General features: G+C 38.8%; 2 protein-coding genes across 3 annotated transcripts; both read right to left on the bottom strand.

Moving 5' to 3' along the window:
- Nucleotides 1–12,940: 12,940 nt before the first annotated feature.
- Nucleotides 12,941–16,596, bottom strand: selenop2 (selenoprotein P2). The gene is made up of 5 exons (XM_027142616.2): nt 16,443–16,596; nt 16,023–16,301; nt 14,561–14,773; nt 14,298–14,406; nt 12,941–14,206 (listed from the first exon to the last, which is right to left on the bottom strand). The coding sequence occupies exons 2-5, from the start codon at nt 16,238–16,240 to the stop codon at nt 13,922–13,924; spliced, it is 825 nt and encodes a 274-aa protein (XP_026998417.2). The 5' UTR covers nt 16,241–16,301; nt 16,443–16,596; the 3' UTR covers nt 12,941–13,921.
- Nucleotides 16,597–20,642: 4,046 nt separating this feature from the next.
- On the bottom strand, nt 20,643–23,325 carry si:ch73-382f3.1 (uncharacterized protein LOC100151273 homolog). Of its 2 annotated transcripts, none has more exons than XM_027142666.2 (4): nt 22,749–23,325; nt 22,043–22,202; nt 21,672–21,841; nt 20,643–21,536 (listed from the first exon to the last, which is right to left on the bottom strand). In XM_027142666.2, the coding sequence occupies exons 1-4, from the start codon at nt 22,896–22,898 to the stop codon at nt 21,162–21,164; spliced, it is 855 nt and encodes a 284-aa protein (XP_026998467.1). In that variant the 5' UTR covers nt 22,899–23,325; the 3' UTR covers nt 20,643–21,161. The 2 variants fall into 2 exon arrangements, with proteins under 2 accessions (XP_026998467.1, XP_026998466.1); XM_027142665.2 differs by having other exon boundaries at nt 21,672–21,844; nt 22,749–23,322.
- Nucleotides 23,326–23,497: the final 172 nt, after the last annotated feature.

The raw sequence follows: 23,497 nt of genomic DNA on the forward strand, positions 1-23,497 counted from the left end.
AGGCTTCTCTATTATTTGCATCATCTCCACCATCATCCATTAAGTTCACCATCCATTATGTACACCATCATTCTGAAAAACATGTGTACTGAAATGTGTGAAAAAAAACGTCTACAGTCCAGTCTTCATCACTTCATGACCAGCCTCCACCTTCGGCCTTTGCATATAGATGCCTCATCCCAGCAAAGGAGGAGAAGGAGGGAGGAGATGAGTAGAACAGATATGTATATCATTCTTATTCTTCCCTTCATCTGTTTCAAAAGCGCACCCTAAAGAAGGGGTGGGGGATTTGTGCTGGAGTAAATTAACAAGGGCCCTTGATATGCAGATCAGCGCCTATTAATCAAAGAAATGCGATTAGGGTTTCAAATGGGGATGAAGAAAGGCTCCATTATCTCACTGGAGTGTCACATCTAATAACGCGGAACAGCAATGTAATTCGGTGGCACGGCGGCCTCGAGTGGAGAACTCGGCCCTTCGTCAGGCGAGCGCCAGGTGACCGAAAAGATGGGGGCAAGGATGCTTGGAAAAGAGAGAGTGAAATAAAAAATCAAAAGGATGTTCGCACAAGCGAGGTGGCCATGTGCACAGGGCTTTGATGCTAAAGTGGGTCTCGGTGCTCAGCAGATGAATGACAGTAGGCAAAATGGAGAATAAATGTGTGGAACACTCGGAGCAGAGCTTGCACCGTTTTATGAATGCTTGATCTCAAGTCCAGCAACCAAACCCCCATACACACATATACACCGTCCTCACTCTACTCTACACACTTTAAATACTATAAGCACAAAAAAAGCAAGTTTCATTCTGACACTACCAGAGCTAAATACCTTGAATCACAAATAGAAATATATCAACGACTGTTTATATGGATATGGGAATGTCACTAGCTGTGCATTACATTTGGGTGAGAGTTGGGTGAGACCTTTATTTTGTCATTTGTTAATCTGTAGAAATGTCATAGAAATGCCAACTGCTATAAAATTAGCAAGTCAGCACCTACTAGCGATTTTATCCGCTAGTCAACTGCCTCCTAAAGGAAGTCTTTTGTTGTTGCTGTTGTTCTAAATAACCTGAATATTCAATTTGTTGTTCTTTTCTATGCCACACAAATAAATCTGTATAAAACTGTAATGTCCTGAAACATGAAAGAAAATAAGAAGAACAAGAACAGATTTTTTTCAACAACAACGACTTCAATTTTTCTAACTACAGGTTGAGTGGTTTTAAAATGAGTAGTTGTGCAACCCCTAGTACATACTCTTAAATTTGTAAACACACTGTTTGCTTGGTGTAAGACTCTCATAGACCTCTTACCTTATGATGATTTTTGAGAAGGATACAATCCAGGATGCCCTTTAATTTGGCCAGATAACTAGGTTTCTTAATAGCTCCTTCCTGATTTTTAACAGCACGTCAAAAATGTGATTTACCCAATCAGCTTGCTTTCGATCGGAACAGGTCTACGTATACACGCAGTCTCTCTAGCCTGGATAAGCTTTTAAACACAGAGCTGTTTCTCAGCTCGATACCAAATTGATTTTGACAATCGTCTTGCCACTGGGAAAAACACATATCTCACCAATGACTTCAGGGCTGCATTCCTTAGCTCCTTGGGAGCCTCAGAAATTATACCAACATTAATATTTAATACTGTCAGGGACCTGGGAAATACGCATGTGCACCAGGCCCTTTGTATGTGAGCCAGGAGAATGTGTGGAGAAGACTCGAACAGAGGTGTGAGGGGACCATGGAGAGAAGGACTGCCATGGATGCTTCATTGTGAATAATACAAAGCAGGAGGACACCGAGGTAGCCGAGGTAGCATAAAGAGGTCGGAATTCAGTATAGACAAGATCCGTGCTCCATGGAGAGCAGGCAGGAAAGAAGCTTCCGTCTGCAACGAGCACAATTAGTCTGTATACCTTATCAGAAAGCAAGAGGTTATGTCATTACTACGGTTTAGGAATCAAGGTCAAGATGCACAATAAAGCATGAAGACAGCTAATACAAACGTTTGACATTTTGCACCCCTATGAACTTTGGCTCAATCCCAGGTACTGTGTTCTTCTGTCTGTATGGGAGCTTTCCAGGTTTTAAAGTTTCCTTCCACCTCCCAGAAACCAAACAGTCAGTAACCTGGTGATTTGAAGAAGTTGAATCTAGGTGTGAATGTGTGTCCTGTGATGACTGGGTTCCTATCCATGGTGTATTCCTGCCTTACACACAATGTTCCCGGGATAGGAACTTCACGAATACCTTCAGGACCAACAGTTAACCACCATAATGACTCAAAAACTCAGATTGTATGCTTTTTATAAACTGAATATTAGCTCGATTAAATCTTGAAAAAAAGCAAAACAACAGCAGGAATCTTGAGGGACTACACAATGCAAATTTAAGAAACAGTGTAGACCAACATCCCTCGTGATGGGCAGGCCAAGGGACAGCCAAAGGCCAGTCAGAATGAGCTCATACTGATGCAATCCCTGCATCTGAAACTTCTCTGCAACACTCATGCATATTTAAAGCTTCAAGTCTTCTGGATACACAAGAATTTTTAGTCCAAGTGTAAAGAAATGGAGCCACTGGGCAAAAGAGGACCTCCAACCAAAAACCGCCCACAACACCAGACAGTCTATAAGCAATCATACATTGTAGTTCAGGAAAATGAACTTTTTAATCACAGCTTGGGATAAACAAAGGATTAGATCTTCAATGCTGACTGGGGGAGACTTTTACAAAAGTAATCCTATTACAATAACCTATAGATGTATCACATACAGTACATGTAATACACACTGTACTGTGCACTGGGTAGCATTTATGGGAAGTCCAAATATCTTACAAGTATCTAAATATTAAGTGAAAAATAATTATAAAAAATCAAGCCTTTAGGAAGATGTTGTCATTTAATTATTATTATTATTATTATTATTATTATTATTATTATTATTATTATTATTATTATTATTATTATGTCCACTGTATTTAGTTTTAGTTACTTCTGTATAATTTTTGATTTGAAACATATTCATTTTTTTGAAATATTTTTTTCACCTGATTAGTCAGAAAGTGATTTATTTTCCATAGTTTTTCAGCTGTTGTATATACAGTATGGTAAAGTGGTTTTCTGCAAGAAATACGTTAACATTTATGTCAGTGCCGTGCAGAGACAGAGAAGTTTAAAAGTTGTGTTTAAAAGAGTTTTATATATATATATATATATATAAAGAGAAACTAGTGATCGAACCTACTGTTTACAGCTGCTATAAGGTAAGTGGGAACTGAGTTTTGTGCACGTTATATAACATTTAAGGATAAAACATATAACGTTACATTCTTTAATAAATAAAGATTGTAACAACAAATATTTGTGGTATAAGAGGATCAAAATACTGTTATAACTAATCCACGTCAGCATGGTATCCACACCACCACACTACGATATCATAATCAAAACTGTTCCTTTTTAACAACACCACATTGTTATTTTATCTCAAAGCATATTTTTTTCCGATCTTACACATGACCAGACTCTAGATTAATGATCGTTCATGTTTTATAAAATGAAAAACACTTTGATTTAGACTAATCAAACGACCCTGCATTTTGAGTACCTCATTTTTTTATTTATCTATTTTTTTTCACATGCATCACAATCCAATCCATTTTTATTACTCACTCTTTGGTACGTTCCTCCTTCTTATTATAAACCTCCTGCCTCCTCAAACAGACCTCTAGCTGACCAAACCTATAAATCTTGCTCTGCTAGGTCTCAGGGTGATTGATAAGCTCTCAGTGATGCTGATAGGGGCTCGTTTGGGAGCGCTGAAATGGTTGCCTTCTCCCACAGATGGGACTCTCCCTTTCACAAATAAATAAGGTAAATCCCAAACAGCCTTCAGGGAGGTCCCAAGTGAGATAAATTATCAATGAATAAATTGAGAGTCATGCATGAAGGATCTTGTTTAGGCACCTAAACAGATCAACATGAAATCTCTTAGATCTTTAATTAGCAAAGGATTCGGATCTCTGCAAAGCTGGAGAGCGACGTTTTGATGCTAAGTTCAAATCACTGTCATGTCTCTCAGCTTTAATGTAGTGTTTGAAATTAATTACATCTGTTTTGAGATATTTTTAGGAAAACTTCACACACTATAAGACATATTTGCTGCTGAAGATACATACGTTCATGTTGCCTCTGAGGCCGCGATCAATCAAAGGATCGAAAACATCAAGCTAGTGTCAAAAGGAGTGCTTCATCATGCTATGCTTGGGTGTGTTTTAATGTGTGTGTGTGGGGGAGAGAAAGGAAGCTGACCATTCACTGTTTTTCTAGCACCATCACCCCAAACCTTAGCACAACTTCTGCCCTCCATGATGAAATGGTTTTCACAATGACCCCAGTGCACTGGCCCTTATCTCCACCTCCGTGACGCCACATCCTACCATCACAGGACTCACCCATAACCTCTACGTGTGTTTGTTTTTCCTTTCCTCCAAAGTCGAAAACCATCCGTGGATGTGTCTCAAACACACTTGTGATTTTTGGTAGCCTTTATAATTACTCTACTGAGTGTAAAGGCACCAGCTTGAACATTCATAAAACAGATGCGTCACCTATTGAGGTGGTTTTCATCTGTGTCTCATATCAACTTCAGTTCATCATTTTAAGTAGAGAATCTCTATGTGGAAGAGACAATTTTGAATTTCTAGGGTAAGGGTTAAACCTAGAAAATGTATGAACTCTCAAAAACCAGGAAGGAGAAAAGAGGAATCAGGAAACAGGAAGTGAAACAGGAGGTTGTTGTGTCAGTCAGCTTTATGGTCTGGTCTTTATCAGCAATCAGGTCTGTGCCTAACTCAGAGTTTGTGCTGACCCATTAGTTCCTTAGGAGCTCTCGGTTGCACAATTCTAAACTGTTGTAGAAAGGACATTATTAACATTTACGTTATTTCCTGTCCTGTTTCACCCAAATGAGAATGGGTTCCCTTCTGAGTCTGGTTCCTCTCAAGGTTTCTTCCTCATATCATCTCAGGGAGTTGCCGCCGTCGCCTCCGGCTTGCTCAATAGGATAGGGATAGATAGCTATATAGTATCATTAATTTTAAGTTAATATGTTTTAAATTAATTGACAATTAACTTTACTTGTATATGTTCGTCTATTATTTGTATCCTTGTTTTTTATTCTTCTTATTATTATATATTTATTTCTTTTTTCTCTCTCTTCTGTTTCCATTCTTCTGCTCTGAGACAATGGGAATTGTTAAAAGTGCTATACAAATAAATTGAATTTGAGGTAAACACCAACTTCATCTCAATTAACTTCATCTCAAAGTCTAGGATCCTTAGTAGGATCCTTCGATTCCCGCCTCCGCCTTGTGTGTCTGGAGATTGCATGTTCTCCCCGTGCCTCGGGGGTTTCCTCTGGGTACTCTGGTTTCCTCCCACGGTCCAAAGACATGCATGGTAGGTTGATTGGCATCTCTGGAAAAATTGTCCGTAGTGAGTGAATGAGAGTGTGTGTGTGTCCTGCGATGGGTTGGCACTCCGTCCAGAGTGTATCCTGCCTCGATGCCTGATGACACCTGAGATGTCACCTCCCCATGACCCGAGGTAGTTCGGATAAGCGGTAGAAAATGAATGAATGGTCATTTATATGCCAACTATCCTTTTTTTTTCATAAAACACTTATGAACAGATGTGTCAATCTTTAGATGTTTTGCAAAACATGAAAACAGATTTATTTCAATATAACAAAATTCCATTTGATCTGGTTCGAATTGATTAAATATAAAATATAGCCCAGGTCAGTGCATCTCTTAGTCATATACAAATTCCCTTCTGATGATATCTGAGAAAAGGCTGCAACCTCAAGCGCTTGAGTTTTCTTTCAGCATGTTCATAAATACACTGCTATGTTATAAATGTAGCTCAGGTTTAAATCCAATGTTTATGGTCACATCGGGTCTCCAACTTTAATCCCATAGAGAGAAATTCGCTAAGCACTAAGGGTTGAATTTGGACTCGGTCTTTGTCTGAAAGCTGCCTCTCAACTAAATGTGTAAGTGTGTGTGTGTGTGTGTGTGTGTGTGTGTGTGTGTGTGTGTGTGTGTGTGTGTGTGTGTGTGTGTGTGTGTGTGTGTGTGTGTGTGTGTGTGTGTGTGTGTGTGTGTGTGTGTGTGTGTGTGTGAGATTACTGACCAGCACCAGTGTGAGATGACCCATGCACTCTGAGTGATTCGTAATTGCAGCTTCAAGCAAGAGTCTGGGATTCTCCAGGGAAACTGGGGGAAATATCTCAAAACTCCAGGCTTTGCAGGGTTGAGGATGGTTGAATCCCAAATGGCTCGCTGCTCCCTATATAACTGCACTTCACTGAGTAAGAGAAAATGCCTAGGGCACTATATGTGCATTAGGGAACCATTTGGGATCCAGTGCCCTACTTCCCAGATCAGTGCACCACACTACACGGTATGAAATAATGATTCTATGGCCTAGGTAGTGCACTATGTGTCTAATAGGGAAATATTTAGGATTCAGGTTAGTGCAGGGAATGAAGAACTCTGCAAAAACAGGAGAATGTGTTCTACTTGGATTTGCTCCATCAGCAAAAAAGACAGCTGGCAGAAGCTGAAGATGGGAATAATTTACATAAAATAAAAAGTATTTTAATATTCCACATACTTCTGTATTCTTAAATATCCCAAACATTTCAGAAACACATGTACTTCAGCATTCCATTCTCTTCAATATTCCTTACACTTCAGTATTCCATACATTTCGATATTCCTCCCACTTCAGTATTCCTTATACTTCAATAATCCATAAGTGTCAGTATTCCACACACTTCAATATTCCAGAATATCTATATTCCATACATTTCAGTGTTGCATAAACTTCAGTATTCCACAAGTTTCAGTATTCCCTACACTTCAATATTCCATTCTTTCTTCTTTTGGCTGTTCACTGTTCTGGGTCACCACAGAGGATCACGTGATCTGCATATTAGATCTGGCACAGGTTTTACACCGGATGCCCTTCCTGACACAACCCTCCCATTTTTATCCAGGCTTGGGACTGACATTAAGAGTTAACTCTTAAGTGGTTGGGTTAGCACCCTGCCCAGGAATCAAACCCTGGCTGTGGCAACGAGAGCGCAGGATCCTGCCGCTGTACCACCAGGGGGCCTAAACTTCAATATTCCATACACTTCAGTATTCCATACACTTCAGCATTCCATACACTTCAATATTCCAAACACTTCAATATTCCATACACTTCAGTATTCCATGCACTTCAATATTCCATGCACTTCAGTATTCCATACACGTCAGTATTCCATGCACTTCAGTATTCCATATACTTAAATATTTCTTACACTTCAGTATTCCGGACACTTCAATACTGTGTACACTTCAATATTCTATGCACCTTAGCATATAGTACAGTTCAGTTTTCCATATAATTTAGTGGTCACTAAACTGCACTCTTCAATATTCCTCACACTTCAATATTCCAGACAGTTTAGTATTCCTTATTCTTCAACATTCCAAACACATTAGCATTTTGTAAACTGTAGTATTCTTTACACTTCAGTGATCCAAACCTATCAGTATTCCCTACAAGTCAGTAATCCGTACACTTCGCGAAATTCAGTATTCTGTACATTTCAGTTTTATATATGCTACAATATTCTTCACTAGTCCATATTCTTTAATAATACTGTGTAGCCTATACTTTAGTATTCCATGAACAATTAAATAATTCTATAAACTTCTGTTTTATGTGCACTATACTACTTTATATAATTCAGCATTCAGTATACATCACTCTCTGTAAAATTCAGTATTCCAGTTTCTTCACTGTTCCTTAGATTTCAGTAGTTTATTTTATATCTACTGAATCTACTGTCAAAATCCACTGAAAAATGGATAAATAAAATGCAGCTAGCTGGATGCATTTACATTTTTCTGTATACAGTGCAATTCCTTTAAGCAGACAGATATACACTATGAGTGAAATACAATCATGACTAAGTAGGAATGAGTGAGTGATGGAGGTTGTAAGGTTGCCAGACATTCATCCTATACTGTTCTTCCTTTTCGAGAGTGCTTCTTTGAGAAGGACATTCACTACACACCCTGACAAAGGGTTCGGCTACAAAGGATGGCCCACACTTAAAGTGACAGCCGCATTGAGGAACGGCCTTCATGTGGCATCTCTGGGGGAAAGTGACATTTAGTGGCACACCCAGAGAACTGTCAGCTATTTACCGCGCACGACTACGGGACTCATGCAGGCAGGCAGCCTATTGTAAATCACCGCCGACGGCATTGTGGGACACTCACATTTAGGCAGGCGCAAAATAAAAAAAAAACCCTCCTCGGGCACCTTTTGTCAGCGGCGTGACAGGACGGAGAGAGACTCCTGTCTCCTTCGTTAACTCGACAGACAGGAGAGGTCTCTCTGACTTTCAGCTCATTCGAGCGTTCACCTGCGTGCGATGAATTCTTCGTGTTACATCAATGGGGAGATTTAATGTAGAACAATATACACAGGACTCGGATTGAACTGTGCTGTCTTTTCAAGAGAAAACAGAGAGTTCATCAGAATCACAAGTTTGCACTTGACATTTAGAGCCTGCATCATTTCGGACAAAGTCTATAAAATATTCCAGCAGCTTGCTGCCAGCAATTCCGTATCATTACCTTCCTCCTCCGGAAGAGAAGCTCAGCCCTGCTGTGACACATGCCACTCAGGTGCTAGAGCTGCATTTTTCAAGCACAGCTGCAGGGTTCTTCAACATAATAACTAGGTTATTTTCTCCAACTATCCTCCTCCATACAGCGGCACACACACTGGAAAAGATAAGCAAGGCACTCGGCTTGTCAGTCACCAGATACATGATTGACACCAAATTCATTATCTAGTTGTTTTTTTTCTTCTTTCTTCAAAAAGTGTTGTTTATTTCTCATTCATCATTCAGAAGTCGACAAAAGTGTACAACTTTAAAAGCATGTTCCATACGCATATCATAAATCTATATCTATGCATATGTGAAATTTCCCCTTTCCCCTAGTGTATACTTGCACACTTTGACACTAGCAGGCATGCATACTAATATAATTGCATTCTTGCACACTTGTACACCAACAAACGTACTTACACATGTGTGTATTAGCAAAGTTGTATACTTGTGTACTTACATACGTATGACCATATTACCATATTTAATATGCATACCAGTATACTAATACATATTCTTGTAGCACACCTGCATGCCTGAATATTATCACACTTCACATAATACTTAAAGAAGTATGAAGTATAGGTAAACATCAGCTTGTTTATACATGTATATACTATATACTTTCAGAATATTATCACACGAGCATGTTTGCGTATTAATAAACACACTCACTAGCACACATATAGTAGCATAAGGGCACACTAGCACACGTGTACTTGCATGATTATGTACATACTAAAATATTAGCACGTACTTGTGTACTTCCACATTTGTTCACTACACATATTTAGTAGTATATTACACACTAGCACATTTACATGTTAATGATGCTGATTATTTTGACAGCTAGAAGACAGTGAGTGTCTCAATCAAGACATTATCTTCTTACAAACAAACCAACACACAGAGTTTTGTGTAAAAGGCGATGGTGATGTCGGCAGGCCAAAGCCCTTCGCTAATCTGTGATTGGATGCTGCTGATCCCAGGACTTATGAGACAGACGAAGTGTCACGGCAGTGAGGAGATTAGATAAGTAAAGTCCACTCGGGTTTATTTCAATTTAGTCTGATCGCTAGAGCGTTACAGAGGTCCCTAATGATGCAGGGGCGGGGGATGGGCGAGGGAGGGTAAGGGGTTACACTTAGAGAGAGAGAGAGAGAGAGAGAGAGAGAGAGAGAGAGAGAGAGAGAGAGAGAGAGAGAGAGAGAGAGAGGGAGAGAGATACACATACCCTCACCTCACCACATGTCACTTCTCATGGTCTCACACAACCTGGCTGATGTGGTTTCTGCTTTCTATAAACATACACAAAAGGATTCAAAGCTTCAGAGTTCAGAGTGTATGCTAGCATATTCTTTTATACAGGGAAAAAAAAATCATAAATGCAGGCTAGCATATGTACATCCTTGATTAGTGCTTAATAGGAAACTCACATGCTCACACATGCACTTGCATGATAACATGCACAGCCACTTGTGTTTACTTACTAGCACAACTAGCATTCTAGCATATTAGTGATCATGGAAGCTTACCAAAATGTATTTGCTAACTAGCACACTAACTAGACAGCTAACTAACTAACATACTCGTGGACTAGTACTAGTGTACATGCATACTAGTGCACATATTAGCATATTAACACTAACACTAAATATTAACACTACTGCTTCCCTTACATATTAGCACATTCCCATACTAGCGACCTTACACATTTACATAAAAGTATGTTGTACACTAGCACTCCTTACTTTTACAATGCTTAAAATTACATTCAAAAAAGAACCATTGAAGTTATATTACAAGAAAAATGTAAGCGTAACATAAATAAATTCATAAATAAGGAAACAAATATTTATCTTTACTTTTGTTTATTGCAGAAAGTATAAACAGTATAATATATGTGCATATTTCACAGAATGTACAGGAACTCGAGCCCTGATTATATTGAACATTAAGACTGAGTGCACTTGACTGTAAATAATAGTTGCTGTGTGTGTGTGTGTGTGTGTGTGTGTGTGTGTGTGTGTGTGTGTGTGTGTGTGTGTGTGTGTGTGTGTACAGCAGTAGCAGTATAATAGTGCTAAAAGGATTTGTACAGTGTGTTACGAAGCAAAATTACAGTTCGGAAGGAAAAACAAAATAAACAAAACAAAAAAATCTCTCTGCCTTGAAGCTCTTTAAGTGTTTTGAGCTTTATCCATGCTTTCACTTTATGTGAAAAGCAAGTGCACTACGCCACACTCCTGTCTCTGACAAGCACAGAATCATTTCAATAAAATCTCTAATTGCTATTTTCAAGACATTTAGAGAATTGTATTTTGTCCTTGGCCACCACAACACCTTCACTGCTGTGGGGAAAAAAGGTCCTGTAGAGAAATGATGAAGTCAGGGACATTACAGCACAGCTACAGAGCATTGGCAGAACATATATTGCTAGAATACAAGAACGCCTGCCTACTTGCACACTAAGATGCTAGCATACCTGCATATTGGCATAACTGAACACTAAAACAATACACTTGCATACTAACACATTTAAACACTAGTACACTAAAATATTTGCATACTTGCATACTAACACATTTAAACACTAGCACCCTAAGGTATTTGCATACTTGCATACTAACACACTTTCATACTACATCTTTAGTATTTACTAATTACAATTTAGCACAATTACTAGAAACATAGTAATAAAATAAAATAATAAAAATTTATAATATATAAATAATAAAAAAAAATATATATATATACTAACACATGTATACATGTATAATTGACTGATTGCACACATCCGTAGATGCATATTAGCATACAAGCCTGTATATCCGTATAAATACTTGCATTCATCCATACTTTGCACATAAGAAAGCTCTGAGTACGCGCATGCGCATTAGTGTACATAAAATAGAGGGACTCTGGGTGTTAATTAAGTCAGTGGTCGATATTTGACGCAAAACACCGCCTGGTGGTGAGAAACAGAACCGCAGGTGCTGTTGTGTCCCTGGACCACACGTTTATTTACTGCTTTAACGCACCCGAATCGTTGCCTCATTAATCCGTTTATGAAGTGAAAATGCGTGAAAAATTAGAGCAGGAGATACACAGCAGCAAGTGTCAAATGAATAAGATGTGCAGCAAGTGTCAAATGAATAAGAAAAGAGAAGCACTAATAAAAACAGAACTATTGAGCCAGTATTCGGGTACCTTAGTATTCAGTCTGCCACTGATTATTGTTATCATCTTTAATTACAGCATGACATCATGCTTTTTTCTTTCCAAAAGAGTCCATCGCTTCTTCACTTTATTTTCAAGGGTCATGGGAAAATGAAAAAAACACAATGAAGGATTTCCTGCAAAGTTGCTGGGACTCCTTCAATAAATGTCAAGCAAACAATTTCTTGCAATCATTTGTATATGATTTAGTCTACGATTATGTGGATAAATAATATCTATACATTCATACAGTACACCTTCCTGTGTATGAGATGTTACTATAGAATATTAATATAATCCTGGGATTTTCTGTACACCCTGCATGAATTAATCAACATCGTCTGACCAATCAACCAATCATAAAAAAATCACTGTGGTGTAAATAGAAATAGAAATGCGTTTTGGTAGCTTTATTTTTATTAAGGAGGAAAAAAATTCCCAGTATGATTAAATCGAAACATGATTTACTTTTTAAAAACGTGACATTAAACTGGAATTATTAGGAAGATCTTTTCTGAGCTTTCCAAATTGTGCTGTAATGCAGATTAGATAAAAATCTCTTCTCTGCATGGATTTTCTGTTTATTCTATATAATACGAGATCCCTTATGACATAATAACTTAAAAACTAATAACATAATAATATAATAGTAACATAATATACATACATTGTTACATAATATATTTATGTATGTATATATTATCATATATTATAATAACATAAGTTATAACATAATAATAATAATATAGTAACATAATATACAAACATTGTTACATAATATATGTGTGTGTGTGTGTGTATATATATATATATATATATATATATATATATATATATATATATATATATATATATATATATATATATATATAAATATATAATGTGTATATAATAAGTAACAAAAAAATAAGTGTCACTTTCAGCTTCTCGTTCAGCTGAACACAAGTTACAGATAACAGGATCTACAGATAACCTCAGCTCTGAGAGGCAGCCATCTTGGACAGAACTTGTGTTGGTGCTCCACCTGATTCCTACTCAGCTCAGCATCAGCGTGCACGCCCCCGGTGTGGGTTTGATGTGCAGACTTCATTAAGAGCAATGACGAGGAGCCCAAGAGGAGCGACGCTTCACAACGATCCATCGGAGATGTTTCTACACCTGAAAGCTAGTTATAGACTTCCTGTGAAACTGTACTGGACCAAACCCTTTCTAAAATCAAAATAAATTACAATAACAGCCCGATATCACTTACGCACATGTAGTTAATCAGCTGAGAATTTTATGTGTGTTTTCATTTATATTGCAAGCTGCTAGGGAAAGAAAACTTATCTGCCAATTCATTGTATAAATGGCAGGTTTAAACCATATGACACATTTATCAATCGTTTAGACATTTAGCCACACCCACACAACTCCAAGACAAAATACTGACTAATTGTTGAAAGGGTGCAGAGTGAGTAATGCAGTAATGTAGTAATGCAGCTCAGCCATCGCAGCTGTCGGCTCCCACAGACCCACACACTAAGCCTTCTGTCTTGTATAGGGTGCCATTACTTTTGTTCTAAATAAAATGTTGAGGATATTTTGGTCACGAATGAGTGTCAAATTGAAATAATTAACTGATTTAAATATGACGTATAAACGCCGTATATTAGAATTGACTCGTTGATTAGAAGCAGTAAAATCCTACAGATTATTTTACGAAAATAAATCGGTTCGTATACAGAGCGATAACTGAAGCATGTTATTTCGCACTATTTGTTCATATCACAGTGACGTCGTATTTAAAAAATCTGGCTTCAAGAAGATTTGGCTACGAATGTGTATGATGCTGGTGGCTATATGTTTTAGCATCGTAGCTCTAGTAGAATAGTAAAGAAACCGGATTAGCTGTTTAATGGTGCTGTATGATATCTTTAAAGCCATAGTTCTCTAAAGGAGTCAGGCTTCTATTTTACAGAATGGTAGTGTTCTTGGTCCTCGTGAGTGTGTTTCTGCACTGTTCTGGTGCTATTGGTCTTGGTGATGACAGGATTTAGGGAGGAGCTATCCTGGCTGTGGTCATCTCGATGGTGATGATGATGGTGATGATGATGATGGTGGTGGTGATGATGGTGGTGGTGATGATGGTGGTGGTGGTGATTCTTGTTCGATGATTCTGTTGCATTTGTGTTCTGCTCCGTACTCCTTGTTGTGGTCACGTTGTTGCTAGTTATTTGAGTAGAGTTGAATTGCTGCAATTTAAAGAAAAAAAAACATTAATAGTATTTTAATAATGACACATCCTGGATGTTGCAGATGTTGCAAAGAGAGACATGTGCTTACCGTGCAGTTACAGATGTTTTGCAAGTACGTGGCTCTGATGGCCGCCTCCACGTACGGATAGTGCAGGAAGCTGTACGGCAGCACAATGTGAAACGTCAGACGGCCGCATCTACTCACGCAGAAAGAAAGAGGAAAAAGGTGGGAGTATTCAGAGGTATAAAGATGTTAGGCCTGGCTTTATGTAAATGATTGCCCACTATCATGCTCACACGCACTAAATCCAGTACATTTAGAAAGAACCTCGTTAAAAATTTCATGTGTACCGATCGTAAACTAAGAAGTCGTCTTTATCTCCCTGTAGCGTGTCCCAGACGTCGTCCTGCAGTGGGCCCTGTTGGTACACAGGGATTCCCTCTGCTGTTCGTTTCTTCAGCTCCCAATACATGGCCCTTGAAAAAGCGTCCTGTTCATTCACGATCAGAAATGCAACGCTGGTCAGGTTTCCCCGTACCAGCTTATCACGCAGGTCTCCCATCCTGTGATCAGGACATCATACTGTTACAAATCGGATTAAATCAACACAAGCACAGCAAGCGTTAATATTTATTAAAAGGTAAATCCTTGTTGTGATCAGTTCATTATCATTTACTCAAACTGTATAAACATCCAGTTTGTTCATACCTGCTTTCACTTCTTTTTGATACCAATGTTTAAACAATATGTGGAATATTTATTTCTGTATAAAGCTAAATCAGTAAAAAAGCATCCAACGTACAACAAACCTGCGTTTTATAACATGTATTATAACGGCAATAACAGTGAATAAATAAATAAAAGTACAGAACCTTTTATTTTATTTAAACCAAACTGCTAAAGTATGAGTTGAACTGCGATCAGATATTTGACGCAATTAAGGACAAATTATTAAATGATTACGTTTCTTACAATAATGCTACTGCTAGTTCAAAGAGTCTGTTGCCAAGTAATATTTTTTTATTTAGATTATGGCTACTTAATTATTTAAGAACATTTCTTGAATAAAATTTGTGCCTTTTTTATTCCTTTGGCTGATCCCTGTTCCAGTTCGCTGGATCAGCCAACAGTGCTGATTCGCTACAGTGGATCACGTGGTCCACATATTTGATTTGGCACAGGTTTTACGCCGGATACCCTTCCTGACGCAACCCTCCCGTCTTTATACGGGCTCGGGACCAGCACTGAGACTTAACCTTTCAGTGGCTAGGTTAGTGACCTGCCCGGGAAACGAACCCAGGCCGCGCCAATGAGAGTGCAGGATCCTGCCATTGGATCACCTGGGTGGTGCATATAAGATTATAAAAATATTGGAATATCATACTATAAAACTGGCTCATACATGATGTCATCAAACGTTTCCTATGAAAAATAGAACTTCTAGTCAGAATGGATGAAAATGATATAATAATCTGGATAATCTAAAGGGAAATACTTCAAATAATATAGACTTTAAACGTTAAAAACATGTTTAAACCCCTTTATGAGAGAATTTAGAAGTAAAACCTGGATGATGTATAATAATTATTCAACAACGATAATTTCTTTCAAAAATAATATGATAAAGACATCTAAGCTTTTAATCTTTCCATTTTTTAGCATCCATTTATCATAAAAGTGATTCATCTGCTAACCCCATGTTATTATCAATATGTCATATGAGTATAAATATAAATGGTGTATGTAGATTGAAACATTTAGTGTGCAGTATTAACAGCTAGTTTTAGTTTAGATCGTTTAGTTTAAACTCACTTAGCAGCCTGCGTGAGGCAGAAATGTCAGGTGGCTTTCAACAGTGCTACCACCACCACGTTTCCCAACAGCTCACTCATGGGAGAGCGGCCATCGATCTCCCAGTGCGGTGCGAGTTTACAGATGGTCGACTTGCTGCTGTCTCTCTCCACGAATAGCGTTGAAGCCCAGAGCAGGCCTGGGAGTGAGGCCAAGCACAGAGCCAACACCGCTTGCATGGCTCACGTCTCTGTCCCTTCCTTATGGAAGGATGTGAGCTTAAATCCCTTGACTTCTTCCCTACAAAACAGATACTTGAAAGCATGAAAGCATCTGCCAGATTAAAAATACAAAGATAAAAGCAGAAATATAAGTGCAATCAGCGATTTTACATGCTTATATTGTCTAAGAACAGAGTCAAACAGAGAGTTGAGCACATACCTCGGTTATCTCACTAGCTCTGTGTTTAGAAGAAAAACAAGTGGCGTCTGTTTACTCAGAGGTTTTTAAAACCTTGTCCAGGAGAAGCCCAACTCCCCTGAACAAACACAGTGAACCAATAGAGGAGGAGTTCAGGGGCCTCGTATTGTTACGACACCGGGATCCTGGATCTGAGCATATCTGTTTTCAATACTTCATCATGGTTATTGATCTAGTGAGAATTTTAGAAAAAGCAAAAACAAAACAAAACAAAAAACAGAGTAAAGATTAATTAAACTTTGTATTGCTCATCAAACGTGATGAAAATGTTCATGAGGAAGAAGCAGATTTGTCTTGAATGTTTGTTTTAGACGACGCTGTGACCATTTGTCACTGTTTGAGCTAAACATTTGCTAACCCCAATAGGTGGAAGGTTGTGAAAAACAACCGCCTACACAAAATCCCATGCGGGAGCCATACATTTCACTCAAATTCATATCACAGGTCAGTACAGTGTGATCAGTATGGTGTGATTAGTACAGTGTGATCAGTATGGTGTAATTAGTACAGTGAGATCAGTATGGTGTGATCAGTACCGTGAGATCAGTATGATGTGATCAGTACCGTGAGATCAGTATGGTGTGATCAGCATAATGTGATCAGTACAGTGTGATCAGCATGGTGTGATCAGAACAGAACAGTGAGATCAGCATAGTGTGATCAGTATAGTGAGATCAGTATGGTGTCATTAGTACAGTGAGATCAGTACAGTGTGATCAGTACAGTTTGATCAGTACAGTGTGATCAGTATGGTGTGATCAGTATGATGTGATCAGTACAGTGTGATCAGTATGATGTGATCAGTACAGTGTGATCAGTACAGTGTGATCAGTATGGTGTGATCAGTATGGTGTGATCAGTACCGTGAGATCAGTATGGTGTGATTAGTACAGTGTGATCAGTATGGTGTGATCAGTACCGTGAGATCAGTATGGTGTGATCAGTACCGTGAGATCAGTATGATGTGATCAGTACCGTGAGATCAGTATGGTGTGATCAGCATAATGTGATCAGTACAGTGTGATCAGCATGGTGTGATCAGAACAGAACAGTGAGATCAGCATAGTGTGATCAGTATAGTGAGATCAGTACAGTGAGATCAGCATGGTGTGATCAGTATAGTGAGATCAGTATGGTGTCATTAGTACAGTGAGATCAGTACAGTGTGATCAGTACAGTTTGATCAGTACAGTGTGATCAGTATGATGTGATCAGTACCGTGTGATCAGTATGATGTGATCAGTACAGTGTGATCAGTACAGTGTGATCAATATGGTGTGATCAGTATGGTGTGATCAGTATGGTGTGATCAGTACAGTGTGTTCAGCATGGTGTGATCAGTACAGTGTGATCAGTACAGTGTGATCAGTATGGTGTGATCAGTACAGTGTGATCAGTATGATGTGATCAGTATGGTGTGATCAGTATGATGTGATCAGTACAATGTGATCAGTATGATGTGATCAGTACAGTGTGATCAGTACAGTGTGATCAGTATGGTGTGATCAGTATGGTGTGATCAGTATGGTGTGATCAGTACCGTGTGATCAGTATGATGTGATCAGTACAGTGTGATCAGTACAGTGTGATCAGTACAGTGTGATCAGTATGGTGTGATCAGTATGATGTGATCAGTACAGTGTGATCAGTACAGTGTGATCAGTACAGTGTGATCAGTATGGTGTGATCAGTATAGTGTGATCAGTACCGTGTGATCAGTATGATGTGATCAGTACAGTGTGATCAGTATGATGTGATCAGCATGGTGTGATCAATATGATGTGATCAGAAAAGTGTGATCAGTAGGATGTGATCAGTATGATGTGATCAGTACAGTGTGATCAGTAGGATGTGATCAGTATGGTGTGATCAGTACAGTGTGATCAGTACGATGTGATCAGTACGATGTGATCAGTATAGTGTGATCAGTATGATGTGATCAGTACAGTGTCATCAGTACAGTGTGATCAGTATGATGTGATCAGTACCGTGTGATCAGTATGATGTGATCAGTACAGTGTGATCAGTATGATGTGATCAGTACAGTGTGATCAGTATGATGTGATCAGTACAGTGTGATCAGTACCGTGTGATCAGTACCGTGTGATCAGTACGATGTTATCAGTACGATGTTATCAGTACAGTGTGATCAGTACGGTGTGATCAGTACGGTGTGATCAGTATGATGTGATCAGTACAGTGTGATCAGTACAGTGTGATCAGTATGTTGTGATCAGTATGATGTGATCAGTATGGTGTGATCAGTATGATGTGATCAGAAAAGTGTGATCAGTATGGTGTGATCAGTATGGTGGGATCAGTACGGTGTGATCAGTATGGTGTGATCAGTACGGTGTGATCAGTATGGTGTGATTAGTATGATATAATCAGAAAAGTGTGATCAGTAGGATGTGATTAGTATGGTGTGATCAGTACAGTGTGATCAGTAGGATGTGGTCAGTATGGTGTGATCAGTATGATGTGATCAGAAAAGTGTGATCAGTATGATGTGATCAGTACAGTGTGATCAGTACAGTGTGATCAGTACAGTGTGAGCAGTACAGTGTGATCAGTACAGTGTGATCAGTATGGTGTGATCAGTATGGTGTGATTAGTACAGTGTGATCAGTACAGTGTGATCAGTATGGTGTGAGCAGTATGATGTGATCAGTATGATGTGATCAGTATGATGTGAGCAGTACAGTGTGATCAGTACAGTGTGATCAGTATGATGTGATCAGTATGGTGTGATTAGTACAGTGTGAGCAGTATGATGTGATCAGTATGGTGTGATCAGTATGGTGTGATTAGTACAGTGTGAGCAGTATGATGTGATCAGTATGGTGTGATCAGTACAGTGTGATCAGTATGATGTGATCAGTGTAGTGTGATCAGTATGATGTGATCAGTACAGTGTGATCAGTACCGTGTGATCAGTACAGTGTGATCAGTATGGTGTGATCAGTATGATGTGATCAGTACAGTGTGATCAGTATGATGTGATCAGTACAGTGTGATCAGTATGGTGTGATCAGTACAGTGTGATCAGTATGGTGTGATCAGTATGATGTGATCAGTACAGTGTGATCAGTACGGTGTGATCATTACAGTGAGATCAGTACGATGTGATCAGTACAGTGTGATCAGTACGATGTGATCAGTACAGTGTGATCAGTATGATGTGATCAGTATGATGTGATCAGTACAGTGTGATCAGTATAGTGTGATCAGTATGATGTGATCAGAACAGAGTGATCAGTACAGTGTGATCAGTATGGTGTGATTAGTACAGTGTGATCAGTATGGTGTGATCAGTACAGTGTGATCAGTATGGTGTGATCAGTACCGTGAGATCAGTATGGTGTGATCAGTACCGTGAGATCAGTATGATGTGATCAGTACCGTGAGATCAGTATGGTGTGATCAGCATAATGTGATCAGTACAGTGTGATCAGCATGGTGTGATCAGAACAGAACAGTGAGATCAGCATAGTGTGATCAGTATAGTGAGATCAGTACAGTGAGATCAGCATGGTGTGATCAGTATAGTGAGATCAGTATGGTGTCATTAGTACAGTGAGATCAGTACAGTGTGATCAGTACAGTTTGATCAGTACAGTGTGATCAGTATGGTGTGATCAGTATGATGTGATCAGTACAGTTTGATCAGTACAGTGTGATCAGTATGATGTGATCAGTATGGTGTGATCAGTACAGTGTGATCAGCATAGTGAGATCGGTACAGTGAAATTGGTGCTATCAGTACAGTGAGATCAGTAATCAATTTGATCAGTATGATCAATATAGTGCTCGGTACAGTGAGATAACTGATCAGTACAGTGAGATCAGTATTGTGATCAGTACAATGTGATCAGAACAGTGAGTAAAAAAAAGTGAAGAGCAAGATAATGGTGATAGGCAATAATTATGGAGCAAGGTTATTTCTAATTTTTTTATTTATATTACTATTTCTAATAGTTATTTCTAATATTTTAATGTGTGCAACCGCATTTTGATTAACCATGTTATTTATATCTCTGCTCTGCATCCCACAACGCTTCTTTCCATTTCTCCTACAAGATTAATCAAGCTCCCGCTCTGCCACTACACTGTTTTTGTTTATACCCCTTTACTACTACAGAAACAGTGCCATAAGTTACGTCTGTGAGAACCTCGTATTCGTTTTATTTACAAATTTAAAAAACGACATCATATTTTTGATCCACATAGAGTTACATTTGAAGATGTTTTAGCTTTTTTTCTGACTCTTACAAAATGCTGACACTGGAGATTACTTCCAAAGACGTCAAATAAAAAACTTCTTACAGAACACTTTGGATTATGTTGAGCTTTAGCCGTAAGTCCCAATTAACGAGCTATTACTATAGTTACAATAAGAATGCACGCATTTATAATAAATAAACCTATGGTTTATGGTTTATGATGTGCAGCTATGCTAACCAGCAGAGTTGCTGTACTATAAAATTAATCACCACCTTTTGAGCAATCGGAGTCTGTAAAACTGGGCAATCAGAGTCAGCTGTGGTATAATAAATAAATAATTACAGGAGGACACTGAAAAAAATAAATTTACAAATGTAATGTTCTGCCAAGGCCTGTGTGCTGATATGTGAAGTTTCAATCAAAAATATAAAAACACACACAAACAACAAGCCAGTCTCATGTCATCATTCCAATCAGTCCTTCGTCACTTGTCGCATTTTCATCAGGACTGTCGCAGGCAGTGATGATCCCCAGCCCGAGTTCTGCTAGGTCTTCCTGCATGCTTGCGCTCATAATCATTTTGGGTTCAAGTCGGTTACATAGAGTCCGGTACGAGGGCAGCGGGTATCCGAGCTCTCGCAGAAACTCGTATCCCTTGACTCCGACTGCGCAGCGGATCTTCCGGGCGGTCAGGACAGTGTCATGGGACCAGACGGCGCGGCGTGATCGCTTGGTTAGGGTCAGAGCTCGGATCTGGTCCTCAAACAGGAACATCTGCAGTCCTTTTTCCATCCTGCTGAGCCTGTGCAAACGCTTCTTCATCTCCTCCACCTGTGAAAACGGATTTAGAAACAAAAGCAGGAATGATTACTGGACCATCATGCAATCAGAGCTGTATGTGAATCGTTATGGCATACAAACGAGGTGATATTTAAAAATCGTTTTTTAAACCGTAGCCGATCTGACCTCTCTCTGCAGCCTGGCCGTGTGCTGCTGCTGCTGCTCCAGCTGGGTTTTATAGTGCTGACACAAAGAACATGGTCGCTCTTCCTCTGCTCTCTGAAGCTCGTCTTCCTCAAACTCTGCTCGTGGCTGCCGGCGAGCGTAACCATGATCCCCGAACTTTAAATCTTTCTCTGCTGTATTCAACATTACAGCATTACAGTTCAAAGTACAGAGTGTGAGATATTTTCTTAACGTTGACTTATTTATTGTAACTGTCATAACTGCTGGTTTAAATATCGTAATCAGGTGCTGCAATATATATGAGATTTATACATTCAATTTCTATTATTTTCTTATTCCCTCATACACCTGTGCAAAAGCAGCCTTTTTACCTGGGTCAGGTTTCAGTGGCAGGGTGGAGTGCATGTGTTGGGTGATGGGCGATGGCGGGTTTGGTACGTTGAACAGTGTGGGAACTGCGTTGGGTTTCAGTTTCCTTCCTCCTGTCGGTGACCTGGCAATCTCCTCAAACTGACTTTCCTCAAAATGATCCTGCAAACAATCAAGGAAAGATTAATTCTAGACAGGACAGAGTAAGCATAACTATGAAAGCTAGATATAATATTAGCCTAGAATAAACGTCTCCAGTGCAGCCATCTTGGATCGACTTGCGTTGAATTTAGTGAGATTCTGAGAAATGCAAAGATTTATTCAGGGTGAGCTTGGATTCATAGGTGATATTTATTTGACTTAACACATCTTATATGTTCAATGATCAAAATCAGTTAGCATTAAATCTGATAAATTAAAAACATTTAAAATGCATTAAATGTACTGTATATTTGTATTTCATAACTCATACAATGTATGAAATTTATTACGCAAATTTCTTTAAAAAAAAACAAAACAAAAACCGTTAAATATATATTGTGTTACGGTCGATTAATCAACGCACACACTTATCCTTGTAATAGACATGCATTAGCTTATGTGCTAATCTGGTCCTTTCCAATATGGCGGACGAGTTGACGTATTGCACCATCTACTTTTTTTGCTCTCGACTGGAAAACATTTCTAGCTGTTCATGGTTCCACTTGCCTGGCAGAGTCTGGAGCACGGGGTTGGCACGAAGTCTCGTCGACAGTTTATCAGCCACTTTCTCATCCGAATCGGATCCTTTGGAAAACGGAAAAGTTGTTTTCCGATGGTTGTAGAATTGGAGCAATTCGGAGCAGAACATCCACCCATTGTTTTAGCCAAATTAGCTTAGCTTTATTCCCAGTCTACCCGTTTTCATGCAAATCCCATCCTCCTGCGCTAGGATTGGTGGGTAGTACTGTGAACCGTTGTCTGATTGGCAGACAATGTAGGTCAATGTATTCTAGCCAATCACATCGAACGTCGCATAAACGGTTAGGAAAAAAATAAATAAAGGTTAGCAACAATTAGCTAATAACACCCTGATACGTCGTTAGATAACTATATTTTGCATGTCAAGCATATCATCATTTGAATAAAAGAACTTAAAGCTTGTTGAAGTTAATAACACGCATTACAAACTCATGTCAGATTCTATATATTCCTAAACAAGACAAATATTCCCTGGCAAAGAAGTGAAAAACTGAGTTTCTTTGAGCCAAAATGGCGCCTGTGTTGTCCACAGCAGGCTACGTTAATAACGTCTTGCTGTTAGTTGTTCATATTATTGCCTGAAGATTTTTTTTATGACGGAAGACATAATCGTACATAATTATCCACATTACCAAATAAGTCTTCATTACGGTTTTACTGTCATCGTTCATATTTACTAATATATTTAAAAAATGTTTGTTTAAAAAGCGCAGGCA

This window comes from Tachysurus fulvidraco, chromosome 22 (genome assembly GCF_022655615.1).
Source record: "Tachysurus fulvidraco isolate hzauxx_2018 chromosome 22, HZAU_PFXX_2.0, whole genome shotgun sequence".
Lineage (NCBI taxonomy): Eukaryota > Metazoa > Chordata > Actinopteri > Siluriformes > Bagridae > Tachysurus > Tachysurus fulvidraco.